Source organism: Chiloscyllium punctatum, chromosome 23 (genome assembly GCF_047496795.1).
Source record: "Chiloscyllium punctatum isolate Juve2018m chromosome 23, sChiPun1.3, whole genome shotgun sequence".
In the NCBI taxonomy this organism is placed as follows: Eukaryota; Metazoa; Chordata; class Chondrichthyes; order Orectolobiformes; family Hemiscylliidae; genus Chiloscyllium; species Chiloscyllium punctatum.
The window spans coordinates 81,504,826-81,520,122 of NC_092761.1; the positions used below are offsets into that span (position 1 = coordinate 81,504,826).

Here is a 15,297-nt window from a genome sequence, read left to right on the forward strand (position 1 = left end):
ATTTGGTTTTACAAAGATTTTGTGGTCCGTTCTCTTGTGCGTCCTCCCTGTGTCAGACAGGACTCCGTCGGTAGCACTGCGGTCTCTGAATCGCAGGGATTCGAGCCTATGTCCCCACTCCAGGGCACGTAGCTCCGATTTGATCCCGAGGGAATGCCACATTATCAGCGCTGCCATCTTTCACGGGAAGTGTTCGGGTGGGACCATTTCTGGCTGAGATGTGAGAGATCCCAAATTGTGAGAGTGGAGGAATTATCTCTGGTGGCCTGGTCAATACTTATCCCTCCGTCAACCATCAGAAAGACAGATTTTCTGGTCTTTGTCACATAGCTTATTGTGTACAAAATGGCTGATGGGTTTTCTATGTGGCAACAATGACGACACTTCAAGTACTTTATTGGTTACGGAAGCACTTTGAGTCATTTCAGTGGTCATTTTTGTTTCAATTCCTCTGCTTTGCACTCTCTGGGAATGTCCTTAGATCCAGTGAGATGTGGAGCTGAGCAGTTTTTTTTGTTCCCAGACTCCTGTGGCTTCCTGCATCAAACCTGGCCTACCAGAATGGAATATGGAACATTCCTTTGTCGCTTCCCACTAGCCCCCTGCCACAACTCCCTTATCTTTATCACTGCACCTCATTCCTCTCTTTCCCCCCCCCCCCCCCCCCCAACTCAACTCCTCACCCAACACAATATGGTCTCCCCAGTGAAAAGACCCAAGGACAATAATGCACAATAACCTGGGAAACTGCCCTGTCTGTGTGAGGTCACCAACATTAGGCTTGAAGATTATGGACCAAGTGCTAACTATCAAAAAGTATGGAGCTGGAAAAGCACAGCTGGTCAGGCAGCATCCAAGGAGCCGGAGACTTGACGTTTCGAGCATCAGCTTTTCATCAGGACTGACATTGCTGATGAAGAACTTATGCTCAAAACATCGACTCTCTTGTTCCTCAGATGCTGCCTGACTGGCTGTGCTTTTCCAGCACCACACTTGTTGACTCTAATCTCCAGCATCTGCAGTCCTCACTTTCTCCAAATGTTAACTATCCCAACGATTACTTTCTGCCTGACACTGATCTCTGTTCTAACGTCTTGAGAGTTGACATTCACTGTTCCATTTGGGCAATACTTTCCAAAGACTCTGTATCCTTGGAATATGAGAATCGACCATATTCCAATCCATTTGTACTCAAACATCCCATGGCCCTCATTTAATCTCTTAAATCTGGAATAAGCTATCAGTCAGATCAGTATCCAGCCTTTTACTTATTTAGAATCCCTACAGTATGGAAAAAAGCTATTTGGCCCATTGAATGTACACCAACACTCTGAAAAGCATCCCAGACCTAGCGCCCCCCCCACCCCACCTTGACCCAATCCCCGTAACACCACATTTCCTATGGCTAATCCACCTAGCCTGCACATCCCTGGACTCTAAGGGGCAATTTCCCATGGCTAATCCACTTAACCTGTACATCTTTGGACAGTGGAAGGAAACCAAAGCACCCAGAGGAAACCCATGCAGATGTGGGGAGAAAGTGCAAAATTCATACAATCGCCTGAGGGTGGAAATGAGCCCAGGTCCCTGGCACCGTGAGGCAGCAGTGCTAACACTGAGCCACTGTCCCACCCAAAGTTAGCAGAGCTCTATACAACTCTCTTACTGTCTAAATCTTCACTGATGGAAGCAGACCAAGGTATGTGACCACGTCAGAGGTGGGTGAGATTCTTTAAGCTGCAAATCCCATCTTTATGATTGAAAACCTCTCAAGGTTTCCTTTTCTGTTTTCACAAGGTCACTCCCACTTTGCAAAAACGTTCATCCTTCTTCAAACCCTGATGTGGGTGTATTTTATGTGCCAATGCTGTACTCATTCTGGGCTTAGAACCTTGCTGTATCACACAATCATCACTTAAAATCTAAAAAGAGAGAGGGGGAAGACAGTGAATAGAAAACGGAGTCCACAGTTAACCCTTAGTGCTAGAGATCAGAGTCGAGAGTGTACTGCTGGAAAAGCACAGCAGGTCAGGCAGCATCCGAGGAGCAGGAGAATTGATGTTTCGGGCATAAGCCCTTCATCAGGAATGGTGATGAGGAGCTTATGTCCGAAACATTGATTCTCCTGCCCCTCGGATGCTGCCTGACCTGCTGTGCTTTTCCAGCAGTACACTCATTAACTCTTAGTGATCCAGTTTCCATGGAATGATTTTCGAATGATTGGTTTAGCTATTGCAATAATAAAGCTACTTCAGCCAAATAAGTGATAAGCATTGATTGTTCAAATACTGCAAGAAATGCTTTACCTTTTGGCTATTCACGGTTATTCTTTTGTTACATCAGAGTACCTTCAGTGAACAGATTGACCTGATTCGGAATGGAGCAAAGTTGTGTAACATGCCACAAGTCCCTGTCTTCTTGCCTCCATCTCAGTCTGATTTCATGGTAAGTTTGAACATATGGATTAAGAGCAGGAATAGTCCATTTGGCTGCTCTAGCCTGCACCACCATTCTCTGGTTTTAGCTCCACATGCCTGCCTATCCCGGTAACCAGCAACTCCCTCATTAGTCAAAAATTAATCTACCTCTGCCTTAAAACTATTTGATAGTTCCTGCTTCTACTGCTTTCTGGGGAAGAGAGTTTCTAAAAACTTGTGACCCTCTGAGAGAAAAAACATTTTCGTCAATTGGTTTTTAAAATGATGTCCCCGAGTTCCTCCAGATGCATTCTGGCAGTCAAGTCCCCACAGGATTTTGTATATCTCCATATATGACTTGAAAATGTCCTAGAATCCCATCCCTAACAGCATTTTGGGTCTACCCACAACTCGTGGACTGCAGTGTTTCAAGAAGGCGGGTCACCATCACATTCTTGAGGGCAACTAGGGACAAGTAATAAATGCCCACATCCCATGAGTGAATAAATAGAAAAAAGGTCACCCCCTCATTCTTTTAAACTCCATTGGCTGCAGGCCCACCTATCTGATTCTTCTTCATAAAACAATGCCTCCTTCCCAAGTATCTTCTCTGAACAAAAGTTCGAATAAATTAACATCTTATCGTAAAGGAGTCCAATTTTGTGAACAGTACTCTAGATGTGGCCACATCAATACTCAATACAAGTAGCCCTTCCTGTTCTATTCCATTGCCCTTGCAATAAATGACAACATTCTGTTTGCGTTCCCAATCACTCACTGTAACTGTATGGACTTTTTGTGACTTATGTACTAGCTTGCCCAGATCCCCCTGAACTTTAGAGGTATATAATCTCTCCCCATTTAATTAGCAGACTGCTTTTCTATTCTTCCCCTCAAACAGAACAGGCTCAAAATTTATGTCGAGGAGAGTACGGAGATACAGGCTATTAGACTAGACAGGATTGAGGTTCTCAAAGAGGGAGTGTTAGCAATTCTGGAAAGTGTGAAAATAGGTAAGTCCCCTTGGGCTGTTGGGATTTAGCCTAGGATTCTCTGGGAAGTCAGGGAGGAGATTGCAGAGGCTTTGGCTTTGATCTTTACATCATTATTGTCTGCAGGAATAGTGCCAGAAAAATAGAGGATAGCAAGTATTGTTCCTTTGTTCAAGAAGGGGAGTAGAGACAACCCTGGTAATTATAGACCAGTGAGCCTTACTTTGGTTGTCGGTAAAGTGTTGGAAAAGGTTATAAGAGATAGGATTTATAATCCTCTAGAAAGGAATAACTTGATTAGGGATTGTCAACAGAGTTTTGTGGAGGGTAGGTCTTGCCTCACAAACCGTATTGAGTTCTTTGAGAAGGTGACCAAGCAGGTGGATGAGGATAAAGCGGTTGATGTGGTGTATATGGATTTCAATAAGGCATTTCATAAGGTTCCCGACGGTAAGCTATTGCACGAAATACAGAGGCATGGGATTGAGGGTGATTTAGTGGTTTCGATCAGAAATTGGCTAGCTGAAAGAAGACAGAGGGTAGTCGTTGGTGGGAGATGTTTATCCTGAAGTTCAGTTACTAATGGGGTACCGCAAAGATCTATTTTGGGGCCACTGCTGTTTGTCATTTTTATAAATTACCTGGGATGAGGGTGTAGAAGGATAGGTTGTTAAATTTGCAGATGACACTAAGGTCAGTGGAGTTGAGGATATTGCCGAAGGATGTTGCAGGTTACAGAGGGACATAGGTAAGCTGCTGAGCTGGGCTGAGAGGTTGTAAATGGAGTTTAATGCAGAAAAGTGAGGTGATTTACTTTGGAAGGAGCGAAAGGAATAAAGAGTACTGGGCTAATGGTAATGGTACTTGGTGGTGTAGATGAGCAGGGACCTCGGTATCCATGTACATAGACTCCTGAAGGTTGCCGCCCAGGTTGATAGGGTTGTTAAGGCAAACGGTGTGTTACATTTTGTTAGTAGAGGGATTGGGTTTTGGAGCAATTAGGTTATATTGCAGCTGTACAAATCTCTGGAGAGGCCGCATTTGGAGTATTGCATACAGTTCAGGTCACCGCATTATAGGAAGGACATGGAAGCTTTGGAAAGGGTTCAGAGGAGATTTACTAGGATGTTGCCTGATACGAAGGGAAGGTCTTACGAGGAAGGTCTGATGGACTTGAGGCTGTTTTCATTTGAGAGAAGAGGGTTGAGAGGTGACTTTTTTAGACATACAAGATAATCAGAGGGTTAGATAGGGCGGACAGTGGGAGCTTTTTTTCCTCTGATGACGATGACTAGCACAAGGGAACATAGGTTCATTTCCAGACGTTTCATCACCCTACCAGATAACATCTTCAGTGGGCCTCGGGTGAAGCACTGCTGATAATTACTGCTTTCTATTTATATGTTTGGGTTTCTTTCGGTTTCAGTTAGTGTAACAAACACTACATTGGACAAACAGGCAGAAAACTAGCTACCAGGATATATGAACATCAACCAGTCACAAAACAACATGACCCACTCTCATTAGTATCCTTATGTACAGATAAGGAAGGACACTACTTCCTTATCTTCCGGAGGCCCACTGAAGATATTACCTAGTGGGGGACGGAACGTCTGGAAATGAACCTTCTAGCTCAGCAAGCAAATTTACGTCCAGAACCTCAACCTGAACTACAAATCTTCTCAAAACTTGCCGTCTTCACTGTCCTCTCTACCTGCAACTCTACTTTCAAAGAGCTATGAACCTGCACTCCAAGGTCTCTCCGTTCAGCAACATTCCCTAGGATCTTACCGTTAAGTGTATAAGTCCTACTAAGGTTTGCTTTCCCAAAATGCAGCACCTCGCGTTTATCTAAATTAAACTCCGTCTGCCACTCCTCAGCCCACTGGCCCATCTGATCAAGATCCTGTTGTAATCTGAGGTAACCATCTTCGCTGTCCACTACACTTCCAATTTAGGTGTCATCTGCATACGTACTAACTATACCTCTATGTTCATATCCAAATCCTTTACTCAGAGTACTAGGGGTGTGGAAAACCCTGCCTGCAACAGTAGTAGACTCGCCAACTTTAAGGGCATTTAAATGGTCATTGGATAAACATATGGATGAGAATGGAATAGTGTAGGTTAGATGGGCTTCAGATTGGTTTCACAGGTCCTTGGAACATTGAGGACCGAAGGGCCTATACTGCGCTGTCATGTTCTAATGTTCTATAATTACAGAAATGTAAAAATCTTAACATATACCAGATGCTTTGAGACTTTGCTGGCTAAGTAAAGAATTTTCAAATCTACTTTTGTTTAGCATATCTACATGGCAAAGCAAAAAGAGCTCCTGGCTTCCAGTGGATTTCCCACAAATAACACCAGCCAGGGAACATCCTCGACACTGCCAGCATTTCCCCCGGGATTGGCTCCATTGAACAATCAAATAGGAATAACACAGGTAAGCCAGGACACGTTTCCATATGGATTTTATTTGTATTCTGATTGGGAGAAAGGAGTTTTACTTGATTCTGTTTTTACAGGAAAAGTCATGAAAGCTCAAGATCCCATTGGATAGTAGTGGTTCTGGTCTCCACTTTTAACATAAAATCCATTCCTTTGTTCAATCCATGCTCTCCAGTTCCATCCACAGATGGCTGCTTCATTTCTGTGAACATTTACATTCTTAATTAGAACACTGCTCTCATTTACAATCTGCTTGGAAATTGTTACAGCGCTCGATGTCCCCAGGGTTATCAGTGCAAACGTCATCTGGGTTACCGCATCAAACACCTATTGGTCCGGGTAATCCCAGCCAAACTGGTGGATCAACTCAAAACCACTTGGAGCGACTTCTGGAGCAATTGACTGAGCTGTTCCCAAAACATAACAGGTAAAACAAAAACTGGAGTCTGAAGAAGACTTGCTGGGACTGAGGGGCCCCATCGTGGATATTTATTTTTATAAGTCTCTAGATTGATTAGGAAACCTGACTGTTAGGAGTCAGAAGGGCAGTCATGTCTGTGGAAACACTGGGAGGTTTAAAACCTCCCTCTACCATCACAGGACCCAGTTATATTACCCAAGAGATGGGACTGTGAGCAGTGCATTGACTTCACTTTGCATTCTGAACTTGAGGTTACACAAAACTCTGTATTAGCTCATAATGAGCCAATTGATTGACTTGCACTCTTTGACATACATTGGCTCCCAGTCAAGCAATATCTTGTTTTTAAAATTCTTCCCCATGTTTTCAAATCCCTTTATGACCTCACCGCTAGCCCTGTGGGTATTCCCTCTCATATATTCGAAGCTTCCGTAACACTACCCTCTACCATCTGTACGGCTGGAATTCTGGCCTAGGGAGCATCTCCAGTTTAAATCGCTTTGCCGTTGATGTGTTTTTCTTCACTTGCCTGAGCTTAGGACCAGCATTCCAAAGCCCCTCCCCTTCCCTTAAAAGCTGTATCTTTTACCATGTTTTCGGTTTCTGAATTAATCTCCTCGTGTGACTTGGTTTGGTAGTTGATACCACTGCTGTGAAGAGCCTTCCATTATGTGAAAGGTGCCATATAAATGACAGTTATTATGAGCTACCTATTGGGTCAATCCAGGCTCTCAGGTGGTTTGTGAAGGTGTTATCCTCAGAATCGACTTGCTCCATTCACCTGTTTTCTTTCTCTCCTCTCTTGAAGGCACTTGGTTGTGCCAAGAACCATATGGTACGTCTGCCACATGGCATTTCCTCATCAGAATCCTGGTCAGACTATTAAACTATGAAGAGCGTTGCAGATCTGTGTGATTCTCTAATTTCCGGATCTACACGTACGGCAGTGGTGCTGATTGGGAAGGGGCTGCTGTGGTGAATTGTTTCTTCTCGGGGAGCTGACTGGTTATGCTGCTGCGTGGTTGTGGCTGTGATGCTACTTATGGTGAAAGAGTCTGTATTGATTGCTTCACCTTACTCCTGAAGGAGTGAGCAAGTTAATGCTAGTTTGAGCAGGGGAAGAAACTGAAGACTGAGGATGCATTGGGTTGTAGTATCACGTCCCCTGTTTGAATCTTTTATGATTCTGTCCATTTCAATGTGCCATTTGCTCAGTAGTAGCATGTATTTTCCACAAAATTGTTTATTGTCTGCCCGGAATGGATGTAGAGAGAACTGGATGTATCTAGTCTGGAAGGAGCTTTCAGACATTAGCGTAGCCTCATGTTTCTTGATTTTTTTTTTGGATAGGGAAACAATGATCATCTTACTCCGGCAGGTCCGAGCTATGAACAATAACTCATTGTCTGGACTGTCCTTTGAACAGATCATCAGTCAAGTATCAGTCCTTATCAAAAACCATCAGCCACTACTTGCCGTAAGTGTATAGGAGCTATTTGTGTATTATTACTACCTTAGATCATTAGTTTTTTTAAAATTTAGTCGTGGGATGTGGGCTTTGCTGTCTGGCTAGCATTTATTTTCTGTCTGTAACTGATCTTGAACTGAGTGGCTCGTCCCATTCCCTCTCCGACATGACCATCCTTGGCCTCCTCCATTGTCACAGCAAATCAGAATGCACATTGGAGAAACAACACCTCATCTTCTACCTGGGCAGCCCACAACCTGGAGGACTCAACATTGCGTTTTCCAATTTCACTCTGTCCCTCTCCCCACCCAAAACCATCCCCCACCCCCAGTCCTGAAGAATGGTGACTTCTCCACCTCCTGATGCTGCCTGACTTGCTGTGTTCTTCCAGCCTCCTGCTCGGCCATTCTGGTTGAGAGTCCTTCACATTGCTATGGGTCTGGAGTCACATGTATGCTAGACCCAGTGAGGAAGCTAGATTTCCTCCCCTGAAGGACATTAGAGAGCGAAAAGGATTTTTCCAGCAATTGGCAATATGGTTTCATGGCCCTCAGTCGATTATTAATTTTGAATTTTTTAAATTGAATTCAATTTCTACCATCTGCCATGGCAGCATTTGAACCCTGAGTCAAGAAGGTTAGCAGAGTTTCTGGGTTAATAGTCTAACGATAATACCACTAGGCCATCACCTACCCTACGTTACACCAAGCGAGCTGTACTCAGTTTGCAAGTTGCAATAAGTCTAACATTTGGAGCAGTGTTAAATGAAGTCATCCTGTTACACACAATGATAAGAGTAATTGGTTGATTTAGTTACAAATTTTTAAAAAATTTTGTTTCTATTTGGACACTAGTTTTCATCGTAGCACTTAACATGTGCTTTATTGTATCTATAAAGCATGCAAAACTTATCGAGAAGTAGAATTTGAGTACTGTGCTAACTCTTGTTGGTCTGATGTAAGGGGACATGAAGGGTAATTTGCGCCTTTATCACTCATGAAGAGAGCCAGCCTTCAATTATAAAACTAGCAAGTTATAAAATCTATTTGATTTCCATCTCCTTTGATATAGCCAAAACTACATTCAGCAATAGGCACTATTTAAATACAGGTCTATTTGTTGAATATTCTGCTTGAGAGCATACAAGAACATCTGAGCCCCAGAGCTGACTGACTCTTAGTCAGTCAGTGGGTCTGTGTAACTTTCCAGTTTAAAGAGCTGTTTAAATGTTAAATGATTTTGGCTTGTGAGTGATTTGACTGCGATGATGTTTCGGGTTCTTTTCTGTTAAGAAGGGAGCAGTCAGAATGTCAGTCTTTTGTACAGCATTTACCTGACAGTGCAACACACCAATCGGTTGGGGGAATGGGGGGAGTGAAGGAAATCCCATTGCAGTGTGCTGAGATGTGGCATAATCTCCACACTGAGTTTCACTTTGGTTTTATCTTGGCTTACATCGGGCAGAATTCAAACCGATGTGTCACGTTAATTAGGTTTAACTTCAGGTTACCGCATCAAAGTTGATATTGTTTGTGTTTCGTTTTGTTCTCCCACAGAACAGTAATCTGGACTTTTCGAGTTTACCAGCTGATCCGATGTTGCCTTCGACAACGTGGAGAAATGTTACACCAGATTCCTTGACAAGTCAGACTGGATTTACCACAGGTTTGTCCCATCAAAGTGGGGTCAACCCAGAGCCAAGCCTTCAGGTATTCCTTTCTCATTTTACATGTGCATGTGTGTGTTTTTTCATTTGTCAGTCTTGTTTCTTTTCCTGCAGTTTTCCTCCGAAACACATTAAGTTTGTGTCCCTCAAACTTGTGGCTTAAAACTGATCAAATTGAAAGAACTACCATAACCAGTAGAGTAATTTCTATTCCACAAACGTGTCTTGGGTTGGAGTCTATGTGAAAGGATGCTATGCCAACTCACTATTACCAGATGGTTCCTCAGTGCTACTTAACCTAATGATGTACCTCAATGGTGAGGACAAATATCAGTAAAAATACCATACCGTCAGATTAAAGGAATGAGGAATCATGCAGGAGGACATTTCTATCTCAGACAGAGAGGGTAGACAACAATTTAGACAACACAAAGTTCTACAGATAAGAACATGGTCAACATAGGTAAAGGGAATGCCTAAATTCTCATACATTTACAGAAACAGAGATGCAGGACTTTAAGAGTGGAATTATAATTGGAACCAGGCAGTGAAAGATTAATTCCAAAGCAAAATATTACTGGGAATGAAAACAGGAAGTGCTGGAAATTTTTAATACGTCTAGCAGAATCTGTGGAGCGAAAGTAGGATTTAATGTTTGAGGTTAATAACCTTTTTATCAGAATAGGTCTGATGAAGGGTTATCAACTTGGAATGCTAACTCCATTTCTTTTCCCCAAGATGCTGCCTGATGTGTTGAAGGTTTTCCGTCATTTTCTTTGTTGTTTCATCAGAACAGGGTAGGTTGGATTCTGGGTTTGTACTCAAGGCTGTTGAATCAGCAAAAGTAAGGAATTGGCACCACTTGGATTATTGGGTGTGGTTAAGGTCAAGTAAAGGTAATGGAGCCACAGAAAATGACAGAACGCCGAACGTTGACGATGAAAACAGGAATGTGATGATACAGCTATAATGAGCATCTGGAAAAGTGAGGATTGCATTCAGAGCAGAGAAGGCTAAAGAAGCAAACAAATAGAGCATTCGAAGGATCTAAGAGTTTAAATAGCAAAATATTATTTCCATTGGTTCCTATGTGAATACAAGCTATAAACTCCAGATTAGAATTAGAAGGATAAATGAAGTTAAAATAATTTTTGTACAAAAATGTTTGAGAATATAGAATGCATTACCACAAGTCTCCCTGGAAACCAAATTAATTGTAGCACTTGGATAGAGTCATAGAGACGTACAGCATGGAAACAGACTCTTCGGTCCAATCTGTCCATGCCAACCAGATATCCCAACCCAATCTAGTCCCACCTGCCAGCACCTGGCCCATATCCCTCTAAACCCCTCCTATTCATATACCCACCCAGATGCCTTTTGATGCCTCCACCACATGCTCTGGCAGCTCATTCCATACACTTACCACCCCCTGCGTGAAAAAGTTGCCCCTTAGGTCTCTGTTATATCTTTCCCCTCTCACCCTAAACCTATGCCCTCTAGTTCTGGACTCCCCCACCCCAGGGAAAAGACTTTGTCTATTTATCCTATCCTTGCCCCTCATGATTTTATAAACCTCTGTAAGGTCACCTCTCAGCCTCCAACGCTCCAGGGAAAACAGCCCCAGCCTGTTCAGCCTCTCCCTATAGCTCAAACCCTCCAACCCTGGCAACATCTTGTAAATCTTTTCTGAACCCTTTCAAGTTTCACAACATCTTTCCGATAGGAAGGAGACCAGAATTGCACACAATATTCCAACAGTGGCCTAACCAATGTTCTGTACAGTCACAACATTACCTCCCAACTCCTGTACTCAATACTCTGACCAATAAAGGAAAGCATACCAAACGCCTTCTTCATTATTCTATCTACCTGCGACTCCACTTTCAAGGAGCTGCACTCCAACGTCTCTTTTTTCAGCAACACTCCCTAGGACTTACCATAAAGTGTATAAATCCTGCTAAGATTTGTTTTCCCAAAATGCAGCACCTCACATTTATCTAAATTAAACTTCATCTGCCACTCCTCAGCCCATTGGCCCATCTGGTCAAGATCCTGTTGTAATCTGAGATAACCTTCTTTGCTGTCCACTATATCTCCAATTTTGGTGTCATTGCAAACTCACTAACTATACCTCTTATGCTCGCATCCAAATCATTTATATAAATGACAAAAAGAAGGGGACCCAGCACCGATCCTTGTGGCACTCCACTGGTCACAGGCCTCCAGTCTGAAAACCAACCCTCCACTGCCACCCTCTGTCTTCTACTTTGAGCCAGTTCTGTATCCAAATGGCTAGTTCTCTGTATTCAGTGAGATCTAACCTTGCTAACCAGTATCCCATGGGGAACCTTGTCAAACGCCTTACTGAAGCCCATAAAGGTCATGTCTGCCGCTCTGCCCTCCTCAATCCTTTTTGTTATTTCTTCAAAAATCTTGATCAAGTTTGTGAGACATGACTTCCCACATACAAAGCCATGTTGACTATCCCTAATCAGTCCTTGCCTATCCAAATACATACACATCCTGTCCCTCAGGATTCCCTCCAACAACTTGCCACCACCGACGTCAGGCTCACTGGTCTATAGTTCCCTGGCTTGTCCTTACCACCCTTCTTAAACAGTGGCACCACGTTTGCCAACCTCCAGTCTTCTGGCACCTCACCTGTGTCTATCGATGATACAAATATCTCAGCAAGGGGCCCAGCAATCACTTCTCTAGCTTCCCACAGAGTTCTAGGGTACACCTGATCGGGTCCTGGGGATTTATCCATTTTTATGCGTTTCAAGACATCCAGCACTTCCTCCTCTGTCATCTGGACATTTTTCAAGATGTCACCATCTATTTCCCTACGTTCTATACCTTCCATGTTCTTTTCCACAGTAAACACTGATGCAAAATACTTGTTTAATATCTCTCCCATCTCATGCGGCTCCACACAAAGGCCGCCTTGCTGATCTTTGAGGGGCCCTATTTTCTCCCTTTACCTTTTTGTCCTTAATGTATTTGTAAAAACCCTTTTGATTCTCCTTAACGCTATTTGCCAAAGCTACCTCATGTCCCACTTTTGTCTTCATTATTTCCCTCTTAAGTATACCCCTACTGTCTTTGTACGCTTTTAAGCATTCACTCGATCTGTCCTGTCTATACCTGACATGTGCTTCCTCCTTTCTCTTAACCAAACCTCAATTTCTTTAGTCGTCCAGCATTCCTTATATCTACCAGCCTTCCCTTTCACCCTAACAGGAACATACTGTCTCTGGACTCTTGTTATCTAATTTCTGTAGGCTTCCCATTTTCCAACTGTCCCTTTACCTGCGAACATCTGCCTCCAATCAGCTTTTGAATGTTTTTGCCTGATACCAGTTTAGAACTTCAACTTTTAGATCTGGTCTATCCTTTTCCATCACTGTTTTAAAACTAATAGAATTATGGTTGCTCGTCCCAAAGTGCTCCCTCACTGATACCTCTGTCACCTGCCCTGCCTTATTTCCCAAGAGCAACAGAATGTATGATATGGAAAGGAGGGGTTAGGAAAGGATGGGTAAATGGACAACTCCATTGTAATGTTCACATTCTCATAACTCTGATTAGAAGAGTACGCTGACACTTATATATACTATCCAATGAGCTCTCACAAATATAAATGACCAATTGAATCACTGGGATATTTAAATTGCTGACTTTGACCCATAGCAGGTTCTATCAAAAACAAGAAATCAAAAATTATTAATTATAAACAAACCGATTCTTTAATGAGTGGCAAAAATTGATTATTAACACTGCTAAACAAAATTTAAACAACATGCCTTTTAAACCCAAATGCTTACGTTCATTCACAAATAGACCGCACACAAGCCAGACAGCTCTGTAAAATATCATGAGTGGAAAGCATGAGTCCAAGCCAGAGCGTTGGAATGAGGTTGTTGTGGTTCTGTTCGCCGAGCTGGGAATTTGTGTTGCAAACGTTTCGTCCCCTGTCTAGGTGACATCCTCAGTGCTTGGGAGCCTCCTGTGAAGCGCTTCTGTGATGTTTCCTCCGGCATTTATAGTGGCCTGTCTCTGCCGCTTCCGGTTGTCAGTTCCAGCTGTCTGCTGCAGTGGCCGGTATATTGGGTCCAGGTCGATGTGTTTATTGATTGAATCTGTGGATGAGTGCCATGCCTCTCGGAATTCCCTGACTGTTCTCTGTTTGGCTTGTCCTATAATAGTAATGTTGTCCCGGTCGAATTCATGTTGCTTGTCATCTGCGTGTGTGGCTACTAAGGATAGCTGGTCATGTTGTTTTGTGGCTAGTTGGTGTTCATGGATGCGGATGTCTTCCTGTTTGTCCTATGTAGTGTTTTGTGCAGTCCTTGCATGGCATTTTGTACACTACATTGGTTTTGCTCATGCTGGGTATCGGGTCCTTCGTTCCGGTGAGTTGTTGTCTGAGAGTGGCTGTTGGTTTGTGTGCTTTTATGAGGTGACTTACTCAGTTTTAAATTTTTCATAACATTGCTTTGTTGCTGTCTGCGAGCGATCCTTAATTTGGTGGCTGGTCAGTTGGATCTAGGTCTTTGCTTAAGTTAGAAGTGCTTCATTTCAGAGGCTTTGAGTATTTTGTTTTACTAGCAGAAAGTGAGGACTGCAGCTGCTGGAGATCAGAGCTGAAAAATGTGTTGCTGGAAAAGCGCAGCAGGTCAGGCAGCATCCAAGGAGCAGGAGAATCGACGTTTCAGGCATAAACCCTTCTTCCTGAAGAAGGGTTTATGCCCGAAATGTCGATTCTCCTGCTCCTTGGATGCTGCCTGACCTGCTGCACTTTTCCAGCAACACGTTTTTCAACTTTTTTTTACTCCTATTCAGAAGGTGAGAAAGAGACCCATATTTGCTTGCAGGATTTCTGGAGGTCTAGGTACAGCTGACCTTGTCAAATCAGTGACAAACTGCAACTTAAAAATTCGAAAGCTGTTGCTAGGCAGCTTTTCAACCCAGAGACACCTGGGACCAGCTAGTCTCTCAAAAGTATTAAAGCCAATTTCTGCAAAAGTGAAGTGACCTTATGTCAAAAATGTGAACCCCTCACAGTTCTGCTTTTTTAACCTTCAAGATTCATAATTCCATGAAAGTGGAGTTGTAGGTAGAAAGGATAATGAAGAAGGCGATCGGTACGCTTGCCTTTATTGGTCAGAGCATTGAGTCTTGGAGTAGGAGGTCACGTGGCAGCTGTACAAGATGTTGGTTAGGCTACTTTTGGAATTCCACCTTCAATTTTGGCCTCCCTGCTAGAGGAAAGACATTGTGAAATTGGAAAGGGTTCAGAAAAGAGTTGCAAGTATGTTGCCAGGGTTGGAGGGTTTGAGCGATAGGGAGAGACTGAATAGGCTGGGGCTGTTTGCTCTGAAGTGTTGGAAGCTGAGGGATGACCTTATAGAGGTTTATAAAATCACAAGGGCATGGATAGGGTGAATAGACAAGGTCTTTTCCCCAGGGTAGGAGAGTTCAGAACTAGAGGGCTTCTGTTTAGGGTGAGAGGGGAAAGATATAAAAGAGATCTAAGGGGCAACCTTTTCACGCAGAGGGTGGTGCATTAATGGAATGAGCTGCCAGAGGAGGCTGGTACAATTGCAACATTTAAAAGGCATCTGGATGGGTATATGAATAGGAAAGGTTAGGAGGGATGTGGGCCAAATGCTGGCAAATGAGACTAGATTAGGTTAGGATATCTGGTCAGCATGGGTGCATTGGACCAAAGGATCTATTTCTGTGCTGCACAACTTTGACTCTTAAGTTGTGAAACAAATGGTACATTCTCTGCAACACAGCAATGCCTAGTTTTTTGGATTATTTTCCAAAAAGAAAATATGCAGCCTTCACAACATAGGATGGTCACAGTGGCT

General features: G+C 43.2%; 1 protein-coding gene across 5 annotated transcripts in view; it reads left to right on the forward strand.

The window, feature by feature from the left end:
• LOC140494170 (E3 ubiquitin-protein ligase DZIP3-like) overlaps nt 1-15,297 on the forward strand; it is a 119,444-nt gene that overhangs the window by 101,710 nt on the left and 2,437 nt on the right. For all 5 annotated transcript variants that reach the window (XM_072593272.1, XM_072593271.1, XM_072593270.1 and 2 more), the window contains 5 exons: nt 2,344-2,445; nt 5,715-5,855; nt 6,130-6,287; nt 7,632-7,758; nt 9,306-9,458. In XM_072593272.1, coding sequence (XP_072449373.1) covers nt 2,344-2,445; nt 5,715-5,855; nt 6,130-6,287; nt 7,632-7,758; nt 9,306-9,458 — 681 coding nt within the window. The remainder of the gene's footprint in view (nt 1-2,343; nt 2,446-5,714; nt 5,856-6,129; nt 6,288-7,631; nt 7,759-9,305; nt 9,459-15,297) is intronic.